At 49.7% G+C, this 23,079-nt stretch overlaps 7 protein-coding genes across 30 annotated transcripts; 3 read left to right on the top strand and 4 right to left on the bottom strand.

Moving 5' to 3' along the window:
- Positions 1 to 382: 382 nt before the first annotated feature.
- FVEG_02513 (hypothetical protein) lies at positions 383 to 5,625 on the bottom strand. Its single transcript, XM_018889797.1, has 8 exons — positions 4,777 to 5,625; positions 4,426 to 4,504; positions 3,866 to 4,341; positions 3,620 to 3,804; positions 1,701 to 3,562; positions 1,474 to 1,649; positions 1,300 to 1,423; positions 383 to 1,249 (listed from the first exon to the last, which is right to left on the bottom strand). Exons 1-8 carry the CDS (start codon positions 4,864 to 4,866, stop codon positions 1,041 to 1,043), a joined length of 3,201 nt encoding a protein of 1,066 aa, XP_018746011.1. The 5' UTR covers positions 4,867 to 5,625; the 3' UTR covers positions 383 to 1,040.
- A 1,524-nt stretch (positions 5,626 to 7,149) lies between these two features.
- Positions 7,150 to 8,172, bottom strand: FVEG_15072 (hypothetical protein; the record flags this gene model as incomplete). Its single annotated transcript, XM_018904163.1, has 4 exons — positions 7,150 to 7,320; positions 7,400 to 7,685; positions 7,821 to 7,840; positions 7,897 to 8,172. The coding sequence occupies 4 exons, from the start codon at positions 8,170 to 8,172 to the stop codon at positions 7,150 to 7,152; spliced, it is 753 nt and encodes a 250-aa protein (XP_018746012.1).
- A 1,008-nt stretch (positions 8,173 to 9,180) lies between these two features.
- On the bottom strand, positions 9,181 to 10,866 carry FVEG_02515 (hypothetical protein; the record flags this gene model as incomplete). Its single annotated transcript, XM_018889798.1, has 4 exons — positions 9,181 to 9,858; positions 9,908 to 10,049; positions 10,093 to 10,280; positions 10,330 to 10,866. The coding sequence occupies 4 exons, from the start codon at positions 10,864 to 10,866 to the stop codon at positions 9,181 to 9,183; spliced, it is 1,545 nt and encodes a 514-aa protein (XP_018746013.1).
- A 1,667-nt stretch (positions 10,867 to 12,533) lies between these two features.
- FVEG_02516 (hypothetical protein) lies at positions 12,534 to 14,125 on the top strand. The gene has a single exon (XM_018889799.1). The coding sequence runs from the start codon at positions 13,163 to 13,165 to the stop codon at positions 13,973 to 13,975; it is 813 nt and encodes a 270-aa protein (XP_018746014.1). The 5' UTR covers positions 12,534 to 13,162; the 3' UTR covers positions 13,976 to 14,125.
- Positions 14,126 to 16,123: 1,998 nt separating this feature from the next.
- FVEG_15073 (hypothetical protein) lies at positions 16,124 to 16,844 on the top strand (the record flags this gene model as incomplete). Its single annotated transcript, XM_018904164.1, has 1 exon — positions 16,124 to 16,844. One exon carries the CDS (start codon positions 16,124 to 16,126, stop codon positions 16,709 to 16,711), a length of 588 nt encoding a protein of 195 aa, XP_018746015.1. The 3' UTR covers positions 16,712 to 16,844.
- FVEG_02517 (hypothetical protein) lies at positions 16,345 to 21,291 on the bottom strand. Of its 24 annotated transcripts, XM_018889811.1 has the most exons (7): positions 20,032 to 21,291; positions 19,901 to 19,963; positions 19,761 to 19,842; positions 19,194 to 19,700; positions 19,082 to 19,121; positions 18,120 to 19,017; positions 16,777 to 17,967 (listed from the first exon to the last, which is right to left on the bottom strand). In XM_018889811.1, exons 1-6 carry the CDS (start codon positions 20,188 to 20,190, stop codon positions 18,936 to 18,938), a joined length of 933 nt encoding a protein of 310 aa, XP_018746035.1. In that variant the 5' UTR covers positions 20,191 to 21,291; the 3' UTR covers positions 16,777 to 17,967; positions 18,120 to 18,935. The 24 variants fall into 24 exon arrangements, with proteins under 24 accessions (XP_018746028.1, XP_018746020.1, XP_018746016.1 ...); XM_018889806.1 differs by having other exon boundaries at positions 16,692 to 17,967; positions 18,120 to 19,121; XM_018889823.1 differs by having other exon boundaries at positions 19,194 to 19,842.
- FVEG_15074 (hypothetical protein) lies at positions 20,576 to 22,362 on the top strand. Its single transcript, XM_018904165.1, has 2 exons — positions 20,576 to 21,734; positions 21,783 to 22,362. The coding sequence occupies exon 1, from the start codon at positions 20,673 to 20,675 to the stop codon at positions 20,985 to 20,987; it is 315 nt and encodes a 104-aa protein (XP_018746040.1). The 5' UTR covers positions 20,576 to 20,672; the 3' UTR covers positions 20,988 to 21,734; positions 21,783 to 22,362.
- The last annotated feature ends 717 nt before the right edge of the window (positions 22,363 to 23,079 follow it).

Below are 23,079 nucleotides of genomic sequence, written 5' to 3'. Positions count from 1 at the left end.
CTACGTGCGACTCATCCCAGATGGCCCCAATGACAAACAAAAATCCTCACCAGAAGCTCCCTCGACATGATTACAAGACTTGAACTCTCCATTCAAACCCCCCCTGAGGTTTCAACCGCACTGGCAGCATGACAGCCTAGGAAATCCATCCTCGATTCCACCGCAACCATCCTGTAAAACAGAGTATGGAGGAGTTTCGTCAAAAAGGAGGGTATCGCTGCGAATGAGTTGATCAAGGAGAAAAGTCCCATGGGCCTGAGAAGAGGAGCTGAAACCTTGTTCCTGGCTACCCATGGGAAGTGACAGACTGATTGAAGTATTTGGAGAAATTCGACCAAGCTACCTGCTTCACCAATAGTACAAGACCAGCTTACTCTCTTCTGGCACAAACAATATCACGAAACTTATCACCTCTGATTGCGGTTACAGGCAACGTTTGTGTGATGTACAACCGGGGTAGAACCAGACTCACCCCCCTCAGCGTCCGAGGATAACTGTCTTTGATGTGGCAGAGTGAGGATAAACCATGGGTTTGAACCAAGGATGGAACTATCAATTGTATTTACTTGTTTGTTTGTTTACCTTTAAACTGGGACTGCTCAGCTCAAGAGATCACCTCTCCTTTTGATCTCGGGACTATCATCTTCGTCCTATCTCAGCTTGCACTCTCGAATCAGATTAACCTCTTGCTCGCTTCATCCGCAGTCTCGTCGTCATCGGCTCATTTTCTCATTTCTCCTCAGCACAAATTTCCCGTCAATGACACCCTCGTAAAATGCTTCGCAATCCAGCTCCCCTATACCAATCATACCCACAGCACTCTTTGGAAGGGGGTCCTCCAGTAGGTGGGCTCATCGTTGTTTGCACGTTCTAATTCTCTTTCTTTTGGTATGGGCTCAACACATTTCTTGGTCTCCGGGGAATCTTTACTCCTGCCCTGACATGAACGAGGAAAGGGATATAACAAAATGGGGGCAGAAACAACTCCAATAACTCAGATCACTCGTGATACGTGTACGACATCCTTCGACTGCCATCCTTTAGCTGGCACCGCCGTTAGGGGCGCTGAGGTTGGCCGCCATCGCAGCAGCCTGTTGCTGAGCGAGGAGCTGGGCTTGCTGAGCTTGCTGCACCTGCTGTGCCGCAATCTCATCGGCCTTGACCATTACCGACTGAATCACATTCTGATCATCAGCTGTGAGGTGTCCAGCCAGGCTGCTATAGAATTGGGGTTGCTCTTGTTGCATTTCTATCAAAGTCAGTAATGTCCAACGATGCACGCGTACAGGGTTGACTCACTCATTAAAGTACCGCGGAATAATTGATAAGGCTCAATCTTATCGAGGGGTGACTCGAGCAGGACAGAGTCCTCGCCAAGATCGTCCTCCTCGACGTCATCAATTGCTCGGCTAAACTTCTGGGCCTTGTCTTCGTTAGCATTATATGATAGTGATTGCGTATGATTATACGTACCTCCTCGTTCAAGAAGTTCAGATAAGCAGTGCTCTCGTCCTTGGACTCGTTAGTCTCGCCTGTCTCCTCTTCCTCCTCAGCGTTCCAGTTGGCCTCGTCGTCATCCCACTCATCTTCCTCGCCGTAGTCGTAAGTAGACTCGAGGTGGAAGTCGTCACGGAGAGCCTCATCGCGGTCTGTTATCTGTTAGCTGTGACCCGATGGCACAAATGGTATGAAAGACTTACTCTTCTGAGCGGCAGGAAGGGAGCGGAATAGTTCAGTAATGCCTTGAAGCAATCTTGGCCAGCCAACGGAGACACTTGACGGCACGTGCTCAGGGTTCAGGCTAAGAAGAGCCGAGATGGCAACAATGCAAAGCTTCTTGTCGTGAACACGGGTGAAAGAAGTCATGCTGCCGAACCAGAGACTGAAGAATCGGTTTGTCCAGCCCTTGTTCTCAAGAACCTGAAGGGTAAGGAGTGGGTTGTAATGGATCGAGTTGATAACCATCTCCATGAGATGAATGCGGTAGCTCTTTACTTTGATATCTTGGTTGGCGAGGATGTTCATGGCAATGTTGATGAAACCCTCGACACAGCTATCAATCTGGCCCTTTAAGCTAAGCATCATGGCCTCGGCCAGTTTGCAAGCACATATCCTCTCGACACCTCCCTGAATACTGTCGGTGAACATGTCAGCGACCATGGAGTAAAGCGCCTGAGTGTACTCGGGCTTCTGAGCGAGCTGAGGAGCACCAAATTGGACAAAGTTATCCAGAGCAGGCAGCATATCCTCGAGGTAGTACTCAGCACCGGCCTTGAAAGTAGTGTGGATCAACTCAAAGGCCTGCCACATAGTGGGAGAGATGGACTTGGCAGCAAAAGTGCAGCTATCGATGATTTCGAAGACTTCGTTGTAGAGGTCGTAAAGCTTGTTCTCCAGGGTAACCTTGATGACGGGCATAAGGACAGCCTCGATGTGGAGCAGGACGTCAGGAGTGCTCTCGAGTGTAAGGATCAGAGTTCCGATGGTCTGCAGGACACCCAGAGCAGTGATGCTCTTGTCGTCATACTCGTTGTAGAGCTCACCGTCATCACCAACCTTGCTCTCCTTCTCGAGAAGCTCGCGCACAATTCTCATGTAAGTGTCTCGGAGCTGCTCACTCAGTGCGACAGCAAAAGGAGTGAGCTCAGTGGCGAAGACCTCGACAAAGTCCTCCATGACGTTGGCGAGCGCATCAATATCAGCCTCGTTGGCAAGCTTGAGCAACTGCTGCATAATCGTGGGAATGTTTTGTTGCATGCTTGTTCGAATGACATCGTGGCGGATTAGAGGCTGGAGAGCGAGAGCGGCCGTGACACGAACTGGGAGATCAGGGTCGGCCATACAATCCAGGATGTGTCGGTAGATAGTAAGGAGGTTGTTCTGATCCTGGAAGTTGAGCTGCTCGAACTTCTCGATGGTGTCGCAAGCACGAGCGCGGAGGTAGCCCTGTGGGCTGGTGAAGTCGGGGAAGACATAACGGACGAGGAAGTATTCGACCTGATCAGCAATGGGGCTCTTCTTGCCCAAAATAACCGGCGCCAGGGTAGCGATCATGCGCAGAGCACCCTCCTTGGCAATATGGTTCTTCTGATCATCCGCAGCCTGCTCGTACTCGGTGACAACGGCATTGACGAACTTGAGGATCTCGAAGGTCTCCTTGCGGCGGTTCTTTGTAAGGTTGACCAGGAAGTTAGTAGCGGCGACATCAGGAGCAGACGCTTCCTCGAAGTAGTTAAGCTTTCGGTGAAGGTACTCGTCGGGCTCATCTTGGAATTGCTCGACATCCTCCTCGGTAAGGCAAAGGACGGGGAAGACAAAGTGGGTGACAAGGTTTGTAAGATGAGGCTTAAGATGTGACCACATTTCCTTGGGTCGTACGGACTCGTCGAGGAAGACCAGAGTATAGGAAAGACAAGGTCGGCTGAGCCAAGAGGTTTTGGCAACCCATTTCTCGATCTCTTGGAGGTAGTGCTTGAGGATCTCGGGGGCAATGTTCGCGGTGAAGTCCTTGGCAAAAGCAAGTGCGTCTTCGCCCTTACCAGGACTGGCAGGGTTGCCATGTCTGAAAAGTACATATTAGCTAAAGCCACCAACGTCCAACATATGCAAGCAGTCCTACCGAATGAAGAGGCGGTTTAGGTTGAAGAAAGCCCACTTCTTAGCCTTCCACCAGTGATGCTTCTCACGTTCGTGTTGATCGCCCTGCATAGCATTGGCGGGGCAAGCCTTGGAAACCGTGTGTAGGAAAACAGTGCACCAAGCGATGTTGGTGTCACGTTGTCGTAGCGAAGGCGAAAGTTCCAACTGCGAATAAGGTCAATACGTGGCTCATGAGCAGATATATCACATCCAGGGGAGTGCGCACCCATGTCGCATGCTTGTAGGCCTTGAGGGCCAAGTGAAGCATCTCACCAGCCTCATCGCTCTCCTGGTTCACCAACTCGTTACAGATGGCGAGAAGACGGGGAAATGTTGCCTCCACAATCTTGTCAAAGTGTTGTCGGTCATCGCTGTCGGTTGCTTTGTAGCGGAACGCACGGCAGATGGCGAGCAGACACTGCAGACCAGCAAGGACGGAACCGGGGTTATTCGTGTTTAGAAGCTCGACGGTAAAGTCCATGAACTTGGGCCAACGGGCGGGGAAGTCATATTGGAGGATTCGTTGGAGGACGGGAATGAGCTGCTGGCGGACGAGGGTTTCGGACGTAGCGAGGATTGGCAGAAGGCGGTCTCGTACACGAGCCTTCTCTTCTTCAGGGATTATAGCGGTGGGGGGGTCGGGAGAGTACCCCTCATTATTGTACCATGATCGATTGACACGGTTCTTGACATAAATCACGGCTAGAGTGGAAGTTGGTCAGAAGTGAACTGATGAGGGAGCGCACAAACAGGCTGGATAGAGGGTACAAGAGTCGGTAGACATACTCGAAAGGCGGACACTAGCCTCCTGTTCGGCTTGTAAAATATCGAGCAGACATTCGAGAAATCCGGGCTGTTCTTCAATCTAGAAAGGAGGACGGGAGCAAATTAGCATGTTGGCAACTTTTGAAGAATTGGAGGCTGGCGCAAGGGACACAGCTTCACAAAGAGGTGTCGGAGGAGGAAACCCAAAGTAGGTGGAAGAGAAGCCAGCCAGCCAGCCATCCATCGCATTAAAGAGCAGAGCTTGATGGCTGGACGATTCTCTACCAATATCCGAGCACAAAGGGATTCCGTTCCCTCGACCACCTCGACCAAAGACGCAAACGCAAATGTAAACACAAACGCAGGGCGTACCTGTTTCAACTGAAGCTCAGCACGCCTTCGACTGTCTGCATCAGGGTCCAAGCTAGTGGCGAGCAAGGACCTCACAGCGGCGGGATCCATGATGAAGGGTGGATATGGAGAGAAGTCGACGTCGAGGCCGAAGGGGATGGGAGTGTGAGGTTGGAAGAAAGGCGGACGAGAGAGGCGGAATCAGGATCTGTCAAATCTGGGTCTGGATAAGGATGGCGAGCGACAGATGGCGGGGCATCTAGAGACAGCCCAAAAAAGCACCCCAAAGAAAAAGCACGAGCAAGCAAATTCGTCCAGGCAAGGCCAGCTAACTTTAGTCCACAGTCCACAGTCCAACGACTACGAGACCACGGTGTGAAGCAGAAGGAGGCTCAATAGGTAGTCGAGCGAGTTGGCGAGTTGAGCTGCGCTGTCCTGAATTAAGTCGACGCCTTGGGAATGCGACAGTGACTTTTTGTTGGTCAAGGTTTTTTTTTTTTTTTTTTTTGGTCCCTTGGTGCTTTTTCCTTGAAAAAAAGAGCTGAAATATTAGGTCCCGATGGACGATGCCAGAGGCCCAAAAAGTTGTACCTAGTCGGCAGAAAGTACCACCAGGGCCGTCCGCAAGGTGTCGGGTGTGTGCGAGTGTCCAGGGGCTCGAAAAGATGGGAAATGGGGGTTCTCAGGTTCTGATTGGGGCCGGGTAGGGCTCCAGGCCAAGTATGTACGGTACGCGGTGCGGGTTTGTGGGTGGGACACAATTCGCCCGTCACTCGGCGGCGGAAGCTTTCATCAAAAGCTGGAGACGGCGTCGGGGGAGGGACGGAGTCGAATGAAGTCGGGCAGTGAACGAACGAACGAACGAACGAACGAACGAACGAACGAACGAACGAACGAACGAACTGCAGGAGGGCACACTTTTTGGTGGTAGGTGGGTCAGTCTCTTTATTTATTTATTTTCCTTTTCTTTCTTTCTTTCTTTTCTTCGGCGGATATAAGATTAAACAAGGATCGGTATCATAACGTTTCTCGCTATACCGTTAATCTGGAGAAGGTTACAAGAGACGAAGCAAGACGATAACCAACGGCAGGTGATTTGAAGAAGCCCAGTGACTGGACGACTCTCATTCACTGCCCAGCAAGAACCGCCACTGATGTAAGGGAGACAAACATTCACTGCTTACACAAAGTCAAACCCCTTGAAGATACCTAAGGTAGGTAGGTAAACAGAAAAAAAAGTCACAATGACAGACAGGCAGCTGAATGAATGCATGCATGCAGTGATGCAGTGATGCAATGATGCACCAGAACCCAGCATAACATAACATCCAAGGCAATGTCAATTGTGGCAGCTCAAATGCAAGGGTTCTCACGTTGAACACACTGCAACCAAATAAGCCTCCGAGTCAATGGCAATCCAATTCACTCCAGGTAACCAATGGCTGTGGTACCTCCCGACGCACCAAAACTTGGCGATTGGGTCAAGTACCGTAAGCAGTGAACTCATCCACAGCTACAGCCACAGCACCTCGCATGGCAGCACGAGTATGCCACGAGAAATGCACGAGGTCACCCATGGCAAAATGGACGATCACTTTTAGTTTTAGGTCGGGCCGGGTCAGGCCAGGCATGTCTCATTTCAGAAAGGCCAACAAGCGCTTTTCCCGGAAGATAACAAGGTACCTACGGACGGATATTTTGAGGTAAAATTACTAGCACTTGGTGACATGTCACTGATATTACAGGCCGTAAATCTGAAGAATCACTTATCTCATGCTCTACATCCGTACTCCGTCATCACCTGACAAATCCCCGCGATAAAAGGACCGTCATAACGACAGGGAGGGAAAAAAAACACCAGAAACAACAGAACAAAACAACCAAAATAGGCAAAACAAATCAAACCAAAAAGAGAGAAAAAAAAAACCAGTCAAATTGCAGGGTCCAACACCATAATCACTAGTGCCCCGCCATTTCTCTCACCGCTTTTGGCTTAGATGCAGAAACTCCAAATCTGTCGGTTCTTCAGCGGGCCTTTGAGACGTTACGATCGTCATTTCTTTATTTCTGCAACACAAATAAAAATAAAATAACATGATCCAAGTATGTAGAATTTGCTCTATATCCTGACGTTCAGTTGTGGCAACGCTTCACCGTTGCATGAATTAATGCTGGCTCAATAGTTCCGGGAAGAGGCTATTGCGAGACATCGGATTGGTTGCATTGGCATTGACCTCATTCATGCGGCTGGAAGGTGTCACCTGAGTACAGATGTAGAAGCTATACAAACTTAACGCCTTTCGATTGCGCTATCTGTCAAACTCCCGTATGCCTTTAACAAAGCACTGTATTCACCTACAATAACACATTGTTGAAGTAGTTCTGCAGGGAGAGCTAGGGAGCGAGCTCGAGCCACACTGTGGCATCTCGAAGTTGGAGGCTGGCCCTCCCCCCATACACCAAAAGACATTGAAGTGGTGACCACCACCACTCCAGAATCTCCTCCCGTGAAGCCTCCAAGAACCTATGGCCCGCGATGCCAGGATGGTTCTCTGGGTTGAGGTCCTCAGGAGGCTCGTCAGACCTAGTGAAGCGCTCGTCGAGGAGGCTTGGGTGTTCAGGAACAACCCCATTGGGGTCGTACCGAACTCGAGGTACATGATTTCTCGCCCCTCACCCCGAGAAGCATAGGTTGCTGCAATCCGTTGAGGTGCACTTCCCCCAGTGCTTCCTGGCGACCTCCTGCGAAGCGGAACAACATGCCAGAGACAATCTCTGGCTTATGCTTCAATCGACAGCAAGTCACCTCGACAACACCCACCAGGTCGACAGAGCCACCAAAGAAGTCCTCAACACAGTATCTCAAACTAGGGATCAGAGGCATCGCGCCCAATGGGTCGAACTGACCCAAAGACCCCGAGGGAGCAGGACTGCGAAAGGCAAAGGTATCAACGCCTACTGGGGCATCACTCCAGTAGTATATTGTCCTCTCTGATCCTCGGGGAAGGTCAGCCAGGACCCATGCGGTCTCGTGGAGGCGATTTGCATGAGCATGACATATTTACCTGCCTTTGCTTGTGCGGAACTGTTCCAGTTTGTTAGCTCTACTGTGGGTGTTAGATATGGTCGAAAAGAGCTCACCCCAAGACCGCCGACAACATTCTGGGTGATGTCTACCCAGACCTCCGACACTGTCTCGCCGTTCTCAAATGGAGTATAGAGACTGGCTACGTTTAGGACGAGGCTTTCTGGGTCGCTGTAACCATATTCGAGTACATGTATATGTGTATATGTGCTCTGGTGAGAATTATGGCCCAGAAAGTCGTGATCCCAACAAGATCTGCCCGCCGGCTGGGACCATCGTCGTTGTTGTGGCCAGATGTATAAGATATCTATACAATTAAAACGATCCCACATTCCTTGTATACTAATATCGAGTGATTTACTGAAGTACTTTACTATAAAGCAAACAAGTAATCAGTGCTCATGCTTCCATTTCCCAGGGTTGTGGATGGTATGAACGCAAGGAGTCGACTCGTATTGGGGGGAGAATATATATATAAGAGAGATACATAAGATAAAGTCTTGATGTTTGAAAAAACATATATTACTGACGAGAGACAAAGGAGAGTACCAGTTTTTTTTTTTTTTTTTTTTTTTTTTTTTTTTAAATCGGGTTACTGCTGACTCCTTTCCATACTTGTAGCATCTGACTTGATAGGATAGAGGCAACCTTTTCTCTTGCCTAATATTCATGCGGCGGTGGTAATGTATCGTGTACAAAAGTATTCAGATAAATTAATCTAGGCGGGTAATAACGAATCATCTGTGCTAGGGTTTTCTTAATAAGCTGCGTCCATCACCCTTTTACTTGATGAAAGAGTACCCGACTAATGTAGTACTGCTCTCTCCAACTTCTGGTGATAATCAACCTAGTTGGCTACCTGTTTCTGTCTATAGTGAGTCCTTTTTGGGATGGTCTTGCAGCACTACAACGATAACGAGTTTGCAAGTAGCCGAGCGAGAGGTGTTCTTCCAATTCCCACTTGAAGATGGACTTAATGCTCGTTTCTTTGAAGAGCGTTCCTGATCTATACTGGAAGAAGAGATCCTAAGGATTACATTTGGTGGCAAAGTAGTTCCAAGCCCGGTCTGGGGATGTCTAAGTAACGGTGTTGGCATGGACGGCTGGGTTCCTGTTGTGCAACTGGGAGTAGAAAAGGGGACTGTGTCACATATAGAGATAGCTATCTTCATAAAGCGATAGTAGTGGGCGGAAGACTCCAAATGGCGGTAGGGCGGCGAGTTTGAGGTAAAAAGGTAGAAGTATCAGATGCCAGCCCAGTTTTCTTGATAGGTATGAGTGTTTCGTTGGGACATATCTGTCGATTTTGGCAGTTCCCGGTAGTGGATGAGTTTGACTATTTAGTCGTCGAATAGAAGCCATTTCTCAGCATCCCGTGGTTGCAAGCTGCCCTGGCCTTCGTAGAAAACCTGGCACTGGAGGGGTGACCACCACCAATGGAGTTCATCTGTGAAGAGAACCTCAAGACAGTTGAGACCAGCAGTTGCAGGATCCGTTCCATCACGTATGATTGGTTTAATTCGGGAGAAGGAGATCTCAACAAGACGAGGATGTTCATCGATGATTCCTGTGGGATCATACTCAAAGCGTAGCCAGTTCCGGTCCTGTTTGCCGACACCGATAGGAGATTCAAGACAGTTCAGTCGTACTTCACCAAGAGCCTCTTTGTGACCGTTGATGTACGTGAGAAGGAGACCAGAGATGCCACGCTCGTATGGAATTTGGCAGACTTTAATTTTGGAGAGATCCTGCAGGTTTGCTGACGAAAAGAAGAAGGGCTCGACACAATACCGAAAGTCTGGCATTGGTGGCACAATTGTGGTAGGGTCGAGGGGCTGAACGCCTTGAGCAATTGGACTGGGATCCTCGAATGCTAGGCCGCCAATACCCATATATGACATAGAGTCGTAGCAAAATCGGTAGTTATTCATCGCTGGTGTAGATACTAGTTCCCAATCAAGGTCTGGGATTGCACCTACGAAGCCTAGGAAGACCTCTCGGCCTTTGCTGGTCCGAAGCTACAGTCTGTCAGTCACTTCATAACATGAAACGATATGAGATACTTACACCCATCGTATCGCCATTGTCGCCTATGCTTCCCCACCAGATCTCGATACTTGTCTCGTTGTCGTCGAGGAGGGTATAAATCCACGCTGCATCATCGACTGTCTGAGAGTAAGGAGCCAGAGGCATGTCGTCAATACCATGACTGTGAATCACCATGGTTGTGTGTTCCCAATAAGTCGATATACCGCTGCAAAACTTTTTCAAGATGACAGGTGTCATCCGCACTGGATATGAGCTTGGCTCTCCCACCCAGCGGATTGCGATGTGGTGGGTTGGGAAGGGCCATGCAATTTGATGATAGCAAGGTCGCCGCAACGATGTACAGGAAGGAAGTGCAAGGGCTTACAGGAGACAGGCTCCGAAGTTTGATACCCTGTTTGGATATTAGACAGTGGGTTTCCTGCCGTGAGTTATAAACTTACATCATTAGTTGCCATGATCGAGCATCTTCCACATAGGGTGTATATGGCTCTCCACCATATTCCAGCAATTTGCTCAGCTTGCAAGGCATGGCCCAAGTCAGCGACTACCAAGTCAATGACACCAATATGGTTCTCGGCAATGTGGACTGCATGCGCTGTTTCTCCCGGATCAAGTATAAACAGCGCTGATGAGTTGCCTGGCTGCTGCTCCTGACCTTTCGACACAGACGCAACGGACTTCCGTCCTTGGGACAGAGAGAAGGTGACCTTAACTTTGCCCTTCAGGACAAATGTGGTAAGGGAAGCCCTGCGAAGCACCGACTCGATCTCCCTCACTACATCGTGTGAGACCAAATATTGGCCAAGGCCTCGCAGGACTTCCGACGTCCTACTGAGTTCCTGCTCAGCCTTTGTTTCGCCCTGAGCGAAACAAAGCGATAGTCCCTCGGCAATCATTGCCTCAGCCCATCTCGTGACCCTCGCATGCTCCTCCTGTCTTGCTGGGGGTTCGAAGTTGAACTGGTGGATTCTCTTCATCGCACGCTGTAAGTGGCCTAAGCCCATGCGCCCGCAGTTTTCGTGCAATACTATAGATATCAGTATCATTTCCTGCTTCATAGTCGAAAGAGGGACAATATACCTGGGCCTATCGCGTTGACCGGCAAGCCGCAAAGTCCGCAGCGATTGTTCATCTTCGTTCAGCTTACGGGTATGCACAATTTTGTCAGAAATGCAGTCCCTATACGCTTTTTAGAATGATAACATAATGTTGGCTTGCTGATGGGAACATTGATTGACACTGGCAGCTTTCATGAGCAGTGGCAGGGTGGATCCAAAAAGCGAACAACAGCCCGAACAATCAGAGCACAGCATGAGGCACTACCGAGTCAATGATGTATCATTCACTTTTTTAGATTCCATTAAATTGGAACCAGAGGCGTCGTCACAATAGGCCTCTTCGTAGGGACTGCTGATACGGGCTGCCTGGTAGACTACTATCCATAGTTGGGTAACACAGACTCAACCACTTGAGGACCAAAAAGTCAAAGAGGCATTTGGCGACGACACTGGGGTTCCTTCTGCGTTCCGTTTGGACTGATTTTGGTGGATGCGTACAAAAGCTTTGACTTGTGCACATTCAGTTGCACAAATACAATGTAAATAGAATGTCTTTGAACTTTCTTTCTGCATAAAAACAATAACCTTTTGAGATGGGAGATCAAAGCCCTTATGCCTGGGTAGGGCAGTTCCTCATCATTGTGGCATCTCTTTATATGCTCTGAAAGAGAATATGAATCGTTGTCTTCACCCGTACACCCCTGGAAGGGACCTTTGAATTTAGTATCTCTACGAGAGGCGTCAGTGTATTATTGCAGCAGGAGCTTTACCTAGTGACTTACAGGTATCGCAATTCTTCATCAAAGTGTTCGAAGCTGCTGGTCCTAGTTCATAAGGACATTTGACTAGAGCCAGTGCTTTCGTTAGTAGCATATCTCTTTGTTTGACTCTGTCATATGCTAACTCAGATAGCCAAAAGGGATGAAATAATTGACCGGAGGTACAGTGATAGCCATGGAGGAACATCAGGCAAAGCTTGTATTGGTCTGGAACTGATGCTGGGGCCCGCCCTTCACCTCAGTTCTGAGTTGCACACTGTTGGTCTTCACTATATATAAGGTAGAGAGAGAGAACTGATGGTTGGTTTAGTGAAGAATGGGTTACGAAGGAGCTGGAGGGAAAGTGCAGAATTTATGGTCGTATCCCGATATCGACGCTGTGGTTTGTGTCTTCTTTGCTATAAGGGAATCTTGGGCGATTATTTGCTTTTCTCTGGTACACATGGTTCTTTGCAATAGCAACTACTATATATCAAGACACAAACGATTCGTGGAAAGGAAACGCTTGGGGAGTTTCTCTGTAAGCGATGTTGTTCTAAGTGACTGCACAGTAAACTTGACAAGTCATTCATTACAAACAATGAAACACACTGCGATTCCACCAAAGAAGTAAGAGCTTTTCGAATTTTAATTCTTTGCACATGATTGCGCCCGGAAATTTGCTATGTATGCTCGCTCGTTTGCGTCTGTAGCACGCAGATGTGACAACCTCCCATAGAGCAACTGAGTGAGTCAGAGTAAGCAAGCAAGCAAGCAAGCAGACAAACCTTGCTCTGCATCTAAATCCCTGACACTTCTTGACCTGCAAGCCATGTTTCAAACTGAGGAGCCCATGAATATTTGTGTTTACATGTCAAAACTGGTCAAATCCTCTCATATTCGTTGTCGCATGATCTGATGTCCAATTTATTCGGATATTTGCATTGTGTCACCTACCTACTCACCGCAATTCAAGAGAACCACGCGAGGGATAAGACTTCAGGAGCTGGTATGTTGTATCCTACTAAGTTATCGTGGTTAATTCTCACAGTCTGGGTACATCGGTGTCTCGATTGGAGGGAAGAATGCCCCTGCACTCTAGTGTTGGCAGCTATTTATTGGGTGTCTTAATTGAGTTTGCTATGGATGATGCCGCAGTCAAAGCGCATGAATACTACGTATCCAGCCAAAGAGAGCTCTTGTTTAGCTGCTTATGCTTTAAAGCCGCCGGTGACCATGAGAATGAGGCTGGCTGAAGCCATTAGCGACAATAGTGTCTGTCAGCTGTTACATCAGCGGCTAATAGCTCGACGAGCATAAGCTGAAGGTCAGAAGGGAAGCAAGACATGATACACTGTATAACTGAATCTTATTCCCCCTCTTTCTATCACATGCTCGTAATATCTTCGTGTATTCGCATTCATACTCTCCTTATCATCGTATAACTGGTGTACAATATGGCTTCAGCTTCAGAACCACTCGCTAAAGGGACATATGCACCTTCGGGTCCAAATGACATACGCGGCCCCTGCCCGATGATAAACTCTCTCGCAAACCACGGCTATCTTCCCCGCGACGGCCGAAATGTTCGAGTAGAAGAAGTTCTCGCTGGCATGGACGCAGTTGGCCTTTCGAAGCCTCTCGCTGCTGCCTTTGCCAATCCTATCTTTCAAGAACGCGCGCCTTCAAAATTTCACGGTGACCCAGTCGTCAAGAAGTCTCTTTTGCAAAGTATCTTGCGAACGATCAGGGACCCTTGGTCTCTGTTGGGTCAATTTGGTATGCGCAAGCCGGGTCAGTTGGACTCTGAGGGTCACAGGGTTTTGAACCTGGACCAGCTTGGGTTACCCAACACAGTTGAGCATGACATATCCTTGACCCGTCGGGATCATCAACAAGGTGATAACATCGCTCTTCAGAAAGACCTTGTCGAAGATCTCTTGGCGAGTTCGAAGGACGGGCAGACTCTTACTGCGAATGACCTCGCAGAATTCCGCAAGAAGCGTATCGCCAGGCAGAGAGAGGATAACCCGGGTCTTCAATATGGGCCTTTCGAACACGACCTTGCGTGTGCGGAGATTGCCCTAATTCTCAATGTCATTGGAAGTGGTGAAAGTGTGCCATGTAGTTATGCCAGGGCCTTTTTGCAGGAAGAGAGGCTGCCGATGCAAGAAGGATGGAAGAGGGAAGAGTCGAGGTTGGGCATAATTGGCTTGCTCACCAAGAGGAACGGTATCAAGAAGATTATCGGTATGGAATTCAAGTCTTGATGTCAGGGTTTCACTCCTGTAACGATTTCGTCTAGGAAGCTTTTCTTTTCATCTTGTTAAACAACGGAGGCAAGAGGAATGGCCAAAGTGGTTGGTTTATTCAGAATTATACTTTACCTACCTTATCTCCTTATGACAACAACTCCTAGCATGACGACCTTGCCCCTTCTTTCACCTAGGTAACCTTGGTGATGTTGTTCATCCTGGGCCCATCCGTTCCATCGGCAACAATAGATCCATGGTCATTCTTCCATCGTTAAGCTCCTTCCATTCTCTGACATCTCGACCGATACCTTAGAAGTGCCAAGTGCGGATACGGGGGTTTCCAGTCACGCGGAGATCGTGACGGGTAGTTGCAGTTTCACCAAGGATGACTCCTTCCTGCGAGATGCAGTCGGCCATGACATTGGAAGGTCATTGCATCAAATTCGCGCTTTCTGTAAGACGCATACCTGCATTCAACCCGTCCGGTACCTCTAGGCAAGTACCTACCTTGGCCTCTGACTGACGGCCTGTTTTCTCCTGTCACGACCCATCCATCTCATCTTCTCACTTCTATCATCTCCACTGCCTCATAACCTGTCATCCAAGAGACAACCCTTGCAAACTCGTCTCATTTGCCGCCTCACTCAAGCCTCTAAATTACAATGCAAAAGGACTGTTCAATCACAATGTTGAGCAACAAGACCCACTGGATACGGCATAGAATACCTTCCTAAACACTCACCCCTTCCACAATCCTCAAACAGTGACTGACGACCAGCTAGCAAGCAACTGATATCCCACTATTTCAATAGAGTTGAACACATAACACGCACACTGCGTTTGATACCAGCCAGCTCATCAAGCGCAAGCGTTTGACGCCCGAACACTTGCATACGGAGACGCCCAATCGCAAAATACCCAAGCAAACGACTACTGGATGGAATTTTATCGAAATACTGAACGATAGAGTTTCTCTTGGGTAGTAGGTTTTCTCTGAGAGATGTTTCACTGATTTGCTAATTACCTGTTCTCATTTGCACAATACCTGGATCACTTTCTGCAACCATGGTTTAGATGGCTGAATCGGGAATGAAGGGCCAGTCAATGATGACTACTATCCTTGAGTCTGTGTGTATCTTGCCAATACCCTAGCAAGATAGATCCAAGAAATGAAAGCATCAAGAGTGTGGGCTGTTATCTTTCTAACTCTCGTAGCACAACAAACACTCACCACCACAAGCCAGGCTTGTGTTTGGTTTGAGCTTGCGCAGCCACCCGACTCGCCTTCCCACACCGTACCGTACCGTGCCGTTGCGTATCATGCCGACCTTGACGCCATCGTGTCAAGCGATTTCACCGCGAACTGTCTTTCCATCGTACAGGGCGGCCGAGTTTCCATACAAGGCTAGATATGTTGAACGCTCCGCTCTGTCATGCGGTTGCACTTGTCCTCCAGCGCACGTCAGCTTGATCCTGTACCTAGTGCAGAATCTCTCTTGTCTTTAGTCCAAGCATGCTAGCTCGATATGCGAGTATCTATTATGGGCTTTGCCTGCAGCATATGCGTAACTCGACTCGACCGGGGCTTCCATGCTATGGGCAGGTGCTTGGGTTCTTGTCCTGTCACAGAGCTCTAGCTTCTATAGAGCCTCGGGACGAGCAATAGGCTTGGACTTCATCACACAACTTACACAACTGCCCGTCCGATGCCGCGGGCTTACCTTTCGGACAAATTCACACACTTTTCCTTGACCCAAACAGCATTTTTCGGCGTATATTCCCAGAGACATACAGCATGATCGACCACGTCCCGCATCAACACCACAAACGGCCAACTCGGATCATCATGGGTACTGTGGCCTGGCTTTTCGGACACCCGCAGCCTTCGAAACTGAGCCGCCCCGTTCTCGCAGCACCATGATGATACAGTACGCACGGGTTCGTACAGCCCCCCAGACGATACCAACAGGGTTTGATCAACTAGTTCTCTGCCGTGCTTCCACGGCCAATGTTGGTGCTGTTGTTCAAGAATTGATACATAAGCCCATATATACAGAGGCAATCCCGCGAACTTGCCAGGACAAAGACTTACAAGAACTTCTCAATTCAGTGCCCGCCCAAACATTCTAAACCTATCCTGACGCCAATGCTTATCTTGTCACAATGATTTTCCCAGTCAGCTCTGACTCTGCCCAGGCTTCCAGCTCTGATCCTGTCGCCAATCCTCCAGCTCAAACCCCTGAACCAGCTCGCTATCAGGTCTTTCATATTCAGCACTCCCCTGGCACCCACAAGATCTTCATTCCAACAAGCTCTCCGCGACCCGCAGGCTATCTCTATCATGTTCTGGAATCTTCAAACACGGAACATACGCAGCCTACCATGACTCTGGTCTCGGATATCGTCGAGACTCTAGGTCAGGTCGGCACCATTCATGACAGCAGATGTGTCGGCTCCATTGCGTCCCAAGAGCTCGACAATGCGTGCGCTATGATCAAGAGTCACCCAAGACCCTTCGATCCTTACGAGCCTGCCAACGCTCCTGGTAGACCGGGCCGCTGCGAGCTTTGGGTCCTCTCGGTGATTGATACTCTGCTTGGAGACGGCCTCCTCCAGCCGCTTCCCTCAGAGCCTACCTCCCGAGCCCATCAACCTCCAAGACACCATCACACATCTCACTGCACTCACCAACGACTCTACTCGTATCATCCCTACCGACGAAGGAGCCGCCCGGCTGTAGACCGTGAATAATATACGCCAGAGGCACCGACCCTGCTGCAGATATTTGAGGCAGCGAAGAAATTTGGTTATTGCTTAAAATGCTGGAATTTGACGCGTGTTTTTGCTCGAGGGGATTCTGAATTTGAACGTACGGCAAACAGAAACATATTGACAGTGGTGTGGCCAACTCTTGTATTCATTCAACATACTTTTGCAACAATAATAAATCATGAGATTCAACTCTCCCAATCATTCCGCCCCAAGCGAATAAGAAACAAGACTCATAAACTCCCTGTATCTGTCCCAAAGCACCATCAAGATTGAACAACCATAGAATATGAGACAGACGCAAAATAACAGAACGGCCCAAAAAGATGTGTCCACGGGATCCAGGATTAGAAAAAGAACAGAAAAGTAGATCATAGAGCCAACCCGTCTAAACCCTCAGTGCATCCTCGTACTGCGCCATCCATGCTACCAACCAGGCTTCCTCTCATAGCACCAAGCACACAATCATTCGCATAAAAAAGATCCGGTTCTCCAGTTTTGGTCAAAGTCCAGTCGTGTCGTGATATATGCAAGTGCAGCTCCGGAAGTCACGTTGTGCTTAATTGATAGGTCGAAATGTCGTTCCGATAACTGACTCCATATACAACGCAGCGAGTCCAGGATCAAGGTATCCACATGCCAGGTTGCTCTAAATTGTCGACCTTCACAAGTGCCATGTGGCCAGCAGGGTGTAGCAAATATCCAGGCTTAAGCAAGTTGACTCATCCCAAAGGTTACTCAAGAAGTCGGCCCGCGATGCAAACAGGAATGGATTCAGTAGAATCCACGGCAACAAGCGACCCATGTCGCAGACAGTAATGAAGCAAGTTGCGGTCCAGTGATATGAAACGAGAATGAATCCAGATTCGTAGTCATTGAATCACCTTGTTTGCATGTTACCTTGGCTCCTTTGGCATGGTATGCTTAGATACTTGTTTGGTTTCTTTGTGTCCCAGGCATCTCATTGCAGACGCAAATGAGTACCGATATCGTCAGTGACGATTCAGCAAACCTCGGCTGAGGTAAGTTGTCCAGGTCATAGGATCCAAAGCAAAACATTGCTTGAGTAGGAAGAGATCCAGGCAAAAGCAAACATCCTCGGGGAGTGGGTCCATTCCTTGGCCAAGTGGGAAGGTATTTGCCAGGTGGTTGATCAGAGTCCAAGATGTCCAGGAAGTCCAGTGAGAGGTATCTGAATCCAGGGAATTCATTTGCGCACCTAGCTGCTTGGGTCAAGTCTGGCGAGTCAGTGTCTTTGCGATTCATATCAAGACAAATATCCATGGAGAGTCCCTAAGTGGAAAGAAATGGGAAGAGGGGAAGGAGAGAAGGGAAGCAGAAATTCCTTTGAAAGGGGTTGGCTAATATATACAAGCTCATTCGAACTCACCTTGCTGTCCGGATGCCGGCCTCTGCCAATTATTATTCCGATAAACACCGCGTCTCGACGATGGTGAACACCGAAGAATCCGGGAACTAAAGACATTGGAGTCGAGAGCAAGAACCAGCCAGATCCAGGAAGAACGGAAAACAGAATACTCCCCCTGAGAGTGCGTCCGGACAGCAAGGTCATGACATCGAGATACCCCAGATCCACCTGGTAAGGGATGGCTCCCCTTCCTTTTCCAAACTCAGCGCCGTGTCCCAGTGTAAAACGTATGCAGCATGGTCTCATCCGTAAGGCAAATAATGGTGTATAGTCGATGAGGTCGTCAATCCAGGGAAGGCCCATCCACAATGCAATGTCGTCATAAAAAGAGTAAAGAAAAAAGACACCCAGGTATGCGTCTCGTAAGGTCCAGTTCGTGTATCCAGGGCATCATCGGTAGCAATAACAGTTGGCACGGTACATCCAGGGGTATTATCGACTCCAAGGGAGATCCAGGTTCGTGGAAGACGGAATCAGCGTCAAGAGGGTGGAATTTGATACCTTTCCAGTAGGAAGCTCCTATTGAGATGCAAACTTGCAACTCGGTGGCGGCACCAGCCAGAGAAAAGAAATCTGAAACCTCTGAAAGGGATCATATCCGGAAGAAACAGAAAAGGATGAAATGGTCGATCCAAGGAAAATAAGCCGTACTCCATGTAACCCGGTCATTATGCAGAAATCATCACACTCGCGAGGAGGTCGGATTGCCTCGTCAAGTTCAGACAGGAAAAGGAAGGGCACAAAGATCCGGCCTTGGTCCTCCAGGAAACACACCTTTTACCGGCGGCTCGATCGGTGGTGTCGGTCTGTGCTGTGCCTGTCGCTCTCTCGCTCACTACGTCGGGTGCTGGAGGTACCACTGGGATTTGTTTGAGCATTTGTTGGTGTCGCGGAAGCGCGAGTACGGGGGGTTTCTTCCATACTGTGTGCCCTGAGTATATCCTTGTGCTGTTGATTGACCTGCTAAACCCTTGAGTGTTAGTAATTCGACCATGTGGAAACCCGCCGTGCGAGTGTTGCCTCCGCTATACGCACCACGACCGTAGAAGGGATCCTGTGGCTGCATCGCGTAGCCCGCAGGAGGAGCCTGACCTGAATATGGGTAAGCAGTGGCTGTATAGCCTTGTTGCGTGGGAGCAGCAGTGGCATAGGCCTGCTGTGCAGCAGCTGATGATGTGGCCATCTGGTTAGCGTAAGGGTCGTATCCGCCTCTGGGACGTTGGTTTGTTCCAACGGCCACGTAGGGGCTCTGGGAAGCCTGGTAGGATGGATCCATGGTGGCCGCGGTAGTAGAGCTGAACCTTGTATCCGCCGGGGGAGGAGATTGCTGGGTTTGGGCATAACCGGCAAACGCACCACTACTTGAGGCACCGTAGGACTGGCCGTATGAGCCAGCGGCTCCAGTGTAACCGGGAGCACCCGTTCCTGGGTATCTAGGGCCATCAAAGCCAGGGTCACGAGCGTATGTGTCGGTCTGATAAGGGCCCTCGGTAGGACCGTGGTGCTGACGCGACTGGTGCGTCTCCGAGTAGCGGTATTGCACTACAGGTGAGTTAGATGAGTGTCTCGGCGGTACGCCAACGTTTCTCGAGGCAATAGTACCTCCAGAGGTATTGCGCGACGTCTGCGCACGCCTTTCACTATCCCATCGAGCAGAGTCTGCTTTTAGATCCTCAATCATAGCCTGTCGTATCGTCATTAGCATCTGATGAGTGGCTATTGATGTTGACAAAGAAACTCACAGTTGTAAGATTCCTGTAAGCGGTGATGTAGTAGCCTTGCACGGCTTGGCCTGTCTGAGGGTTCTGTCGTCATAAAATGTGAGTCATTTGTTTCATCGCGATAGTGGGGTTCATCAAGGCAGATGGCGTACCTCGTAATGACCGGGACGCACGAGGGCATCGTTGCCCAGATAGCGGCAGATGTCGGCGGAGATGACTTCACGGTCGATGCCGTCGCGAGGGACGAAGTATTCGTTTTGTCGACCCGCACCAGAAGTGGTAGGGGCAGCGTTCCGGGATGTTCTCGACATGTTGTTGATGTGTGGGGAGGATATGGCCGACGAAGAGGTAAGATGAGATGAAGAAGAAGAAGAGATAGAAGAGAAAGTCGACAGAAGTGCGGGAGAAGAGGAGATAGAGCCGGAAATGGGGGAGGAGGGAGACGACGTGGAGAGAGCTGAGAGGGTAGAACAGGCAGAAAGAGAAGAAGCGGGCAGGTGAGGATGAGGAGGAAGAAAAGGCGAATGGCGGTGGTGGGCGGTGGGCGTATCCTGTGGGTCTGCACTGTCTATTGGCTGTGGTAATGGTGGTGCTGATGCTAGGCGCTGACGAGGGGATTTTCCACTGGCAGAGTGACTTGCAGGAGACCGCGAGGCCAGAAGACGTCTGCTGGCACCAGTGCTGACGCTGGAGTTGGAGCTCAAATTGGAATTTGACCGGCAGTGGGACAGGTTTTGCTGACGGCGAGACGTAGTTGGCTGGAAGCGTCGCCTCGGCGGTGGTCTTGGTGGAGATGCAGGAGAAGGCAGAGGAGGAGGAGGGGCCAGTCCAAAGACAGATGTTGCTGGTGCTGATGATGGTGGTGCTGGAGGGGGGAAAGAAAATGAGAATGGTGGCGATGAGCATGCAGGAGATTGGTTCTGCTGATGCTGATAACCAAACCCGGAAGGCTGAGGTTGCTGATGACTTGTTGATATTGATGGGTCGTCGCTCACAAAACCCTGATGCTGTTGGGCGTTGTGATTTTTGTGGTGGAGCTGGTTCTGATTTTGCAGTAAGCCAAGATAGTATAAGCTGGGGTCTCCCGGCTGTTCGAGACAAGACGTAGACTCTGCCAAAACCTCGTCTATTGATGAGGAATTTTCCTCTTCAGGCTGGGCTGTCAACGTGATGGCTGATTCTTCCCTGGGACTATCCGTGCCGGACGCTTGTCTCCCTCCTTGACCGAGCCCAACACCAAGCTGCGGGATCTGCAACTGGCGCTGGCCTCGTGCGTGGGTGCCCTGATACTGATCCTGATCCTGGCTAGCCTGGTCCTTGTCTGTCCCGTGCTGCCAACAACCCTGTGTCCAGTGGCGACCTATTTTGGTGGACCGTTGGATGTTACCGAAGCCAGATGCGGTTGGCACGTCCTGGGTTTGCAGAGCTTGCTCTACAGCGCGTCCTCTGCCTTGCCCGCCTGGGTCTTGGTCTCGGTCTCGAGGTTGGGCTTTGACTTTAGCGGTGACCGACGACAATTGGGCACCACGAGAGGCTGGGCTAAACCCTCTGCTTGTCGGTTGAGAAGCTCTGGGTTTCAATCCTTCTCCCAAATTCTGCTTTCGACTTTCTTGTGACTCTGCGACCAAGCGGTTTCCGGCTGGCGAGTCACAGCGCAGCCCACCGCCGTATGGTGAATGATCAATGATTGCGGTGGAGGTCACGGCGAACGCCGCTTGTTGTCAATCGACTTTAACACCGCGACAAAACTTGTCGAACTTCTGCGAAACTGTTCAAAGTCCCGTACCTAGGACTTAGCATCTATCCTGTCAACTGAGGTTTTGCACCGTGATGTACCCCTCGTGTGGTGTGACAGGTGAGCTGTAAGCCACTTTTCCTGTCTTATCCCATTAAGGAAGCACAGATGTCTCGTCGTCCGGGTCGCAACGTGGCTTGTCCCTTGTTTGTTCCAAAGATAGCGAAATTGCGTCAGTTATGGGGTACTTTGATTGAAATATCAATTCTCAAAAATTGAACATGTAGAAATGATTCAACCTGTCGTTTATGAAGATCGAACCCGTTGCGGTCCGGATCAGAGATCGAAACGGATCACGACCTTGTCTGTGCTGGCAACGCAGAATGTCTGGGTCCTTTGGGGACAGCTGTTGGCACCAAACAAGTTGCAGATATCAATAGCATGCGCGGCAGATGACACTTCCAATATCGCTCTGTTTCTCGCGTACAAGGCTATCCCTTGTTTTGACGATGCCCAACGACCACTCGAGCCTTCTTCTCCGTCTGTAGTAGGATAATGATGGCGGTACGCCGTCTCTAAGTTACGATCGCCCTCAAGCGGAGCTGAGATACCTCGTACGAAATTCGAATAGGCGACATCAAACTTTGTTTTCCTCCAAGAGATCAGCGCTTGTTGGCGAGACTAGTACTGTAGTGCCGCGAGGTAATATTGTAGACGCGAAGAGAAGTAATGATGGGGGTACTATGACGTCTTGCTTTCCAACTTGGGGTTTCTGTTTTCCTTTTTCAGGGAAATGCCGTGATCTGTAAGAACGAGGCTACCTTGTCGAAGTGACAGAAGAACGAGAGTGGACGAGAAGAATGAGCGGCCACAATCTGTGCCCTCGCCTCAGCTCATCGTACACCTCACACTGCCGCTTTATATCTCTCGTCAAGTATTCAATACTCCCGATACGTGCAGATTCACTATCGCTCCTCAACTCTAAGCGACACGTAGATAGATGGAGCTGGTCGTAACTCTACTCAGCTCTTCGTCACCATTCGCAAGGAAAGCTGTGCCTCTCCCCCGTTGCGGTTGCAATATTTGGTCTCGCCCAACTGTCTCGGGACGTTGGGCATCCTCACTCCTGTGGCCCCATGTTTCTCCATGCCATGCCCCAGTCGTTGTCGCTGACCGTGAATTGCGGCCTTTAACGCCCACAAATGATAGGCAACGTGTTTCCACAGCGGGATACTAGTCAGATGTTGCGATATTCCAACAGTACCGCATCTGCATTTGAGGCCTATTCCCGGTTTCAGTCTCTGAGAGGCTGGTGGCTGGCTTTTCGGCTGCACTTTGGAGGGTGGGTTGGGTAGCAATGCCTGCACCAATTGGAGCCCAACCCTCTGCCCGCAGGTCCATGTGTTCGGTGCCCAAGCCTTGCTGTCCAACCATCTGGGGAAATTTGACCCAGACTTGTCAACGT

Source organism: Fusarium verticillioides, chromosome 6 (assembly GCF_000149555.1).
Source record: "Fusarium verticillioides 7600 chromosome 6, whole genome shotgun sequence".
Taxonomy (NCBI): domain Eukaryota; kingdom Fungi; phylum Ascomycota; class Sordariomycetes; order Hypocreales; family Nectriaceae; genus Fusarium; species Fusarium verticillioides.
The sequence above is the reverse complement of the archived record's forward strand: the minus strand, read 5'-3'. Positions and strand labels throughout refer to the sequence as shown.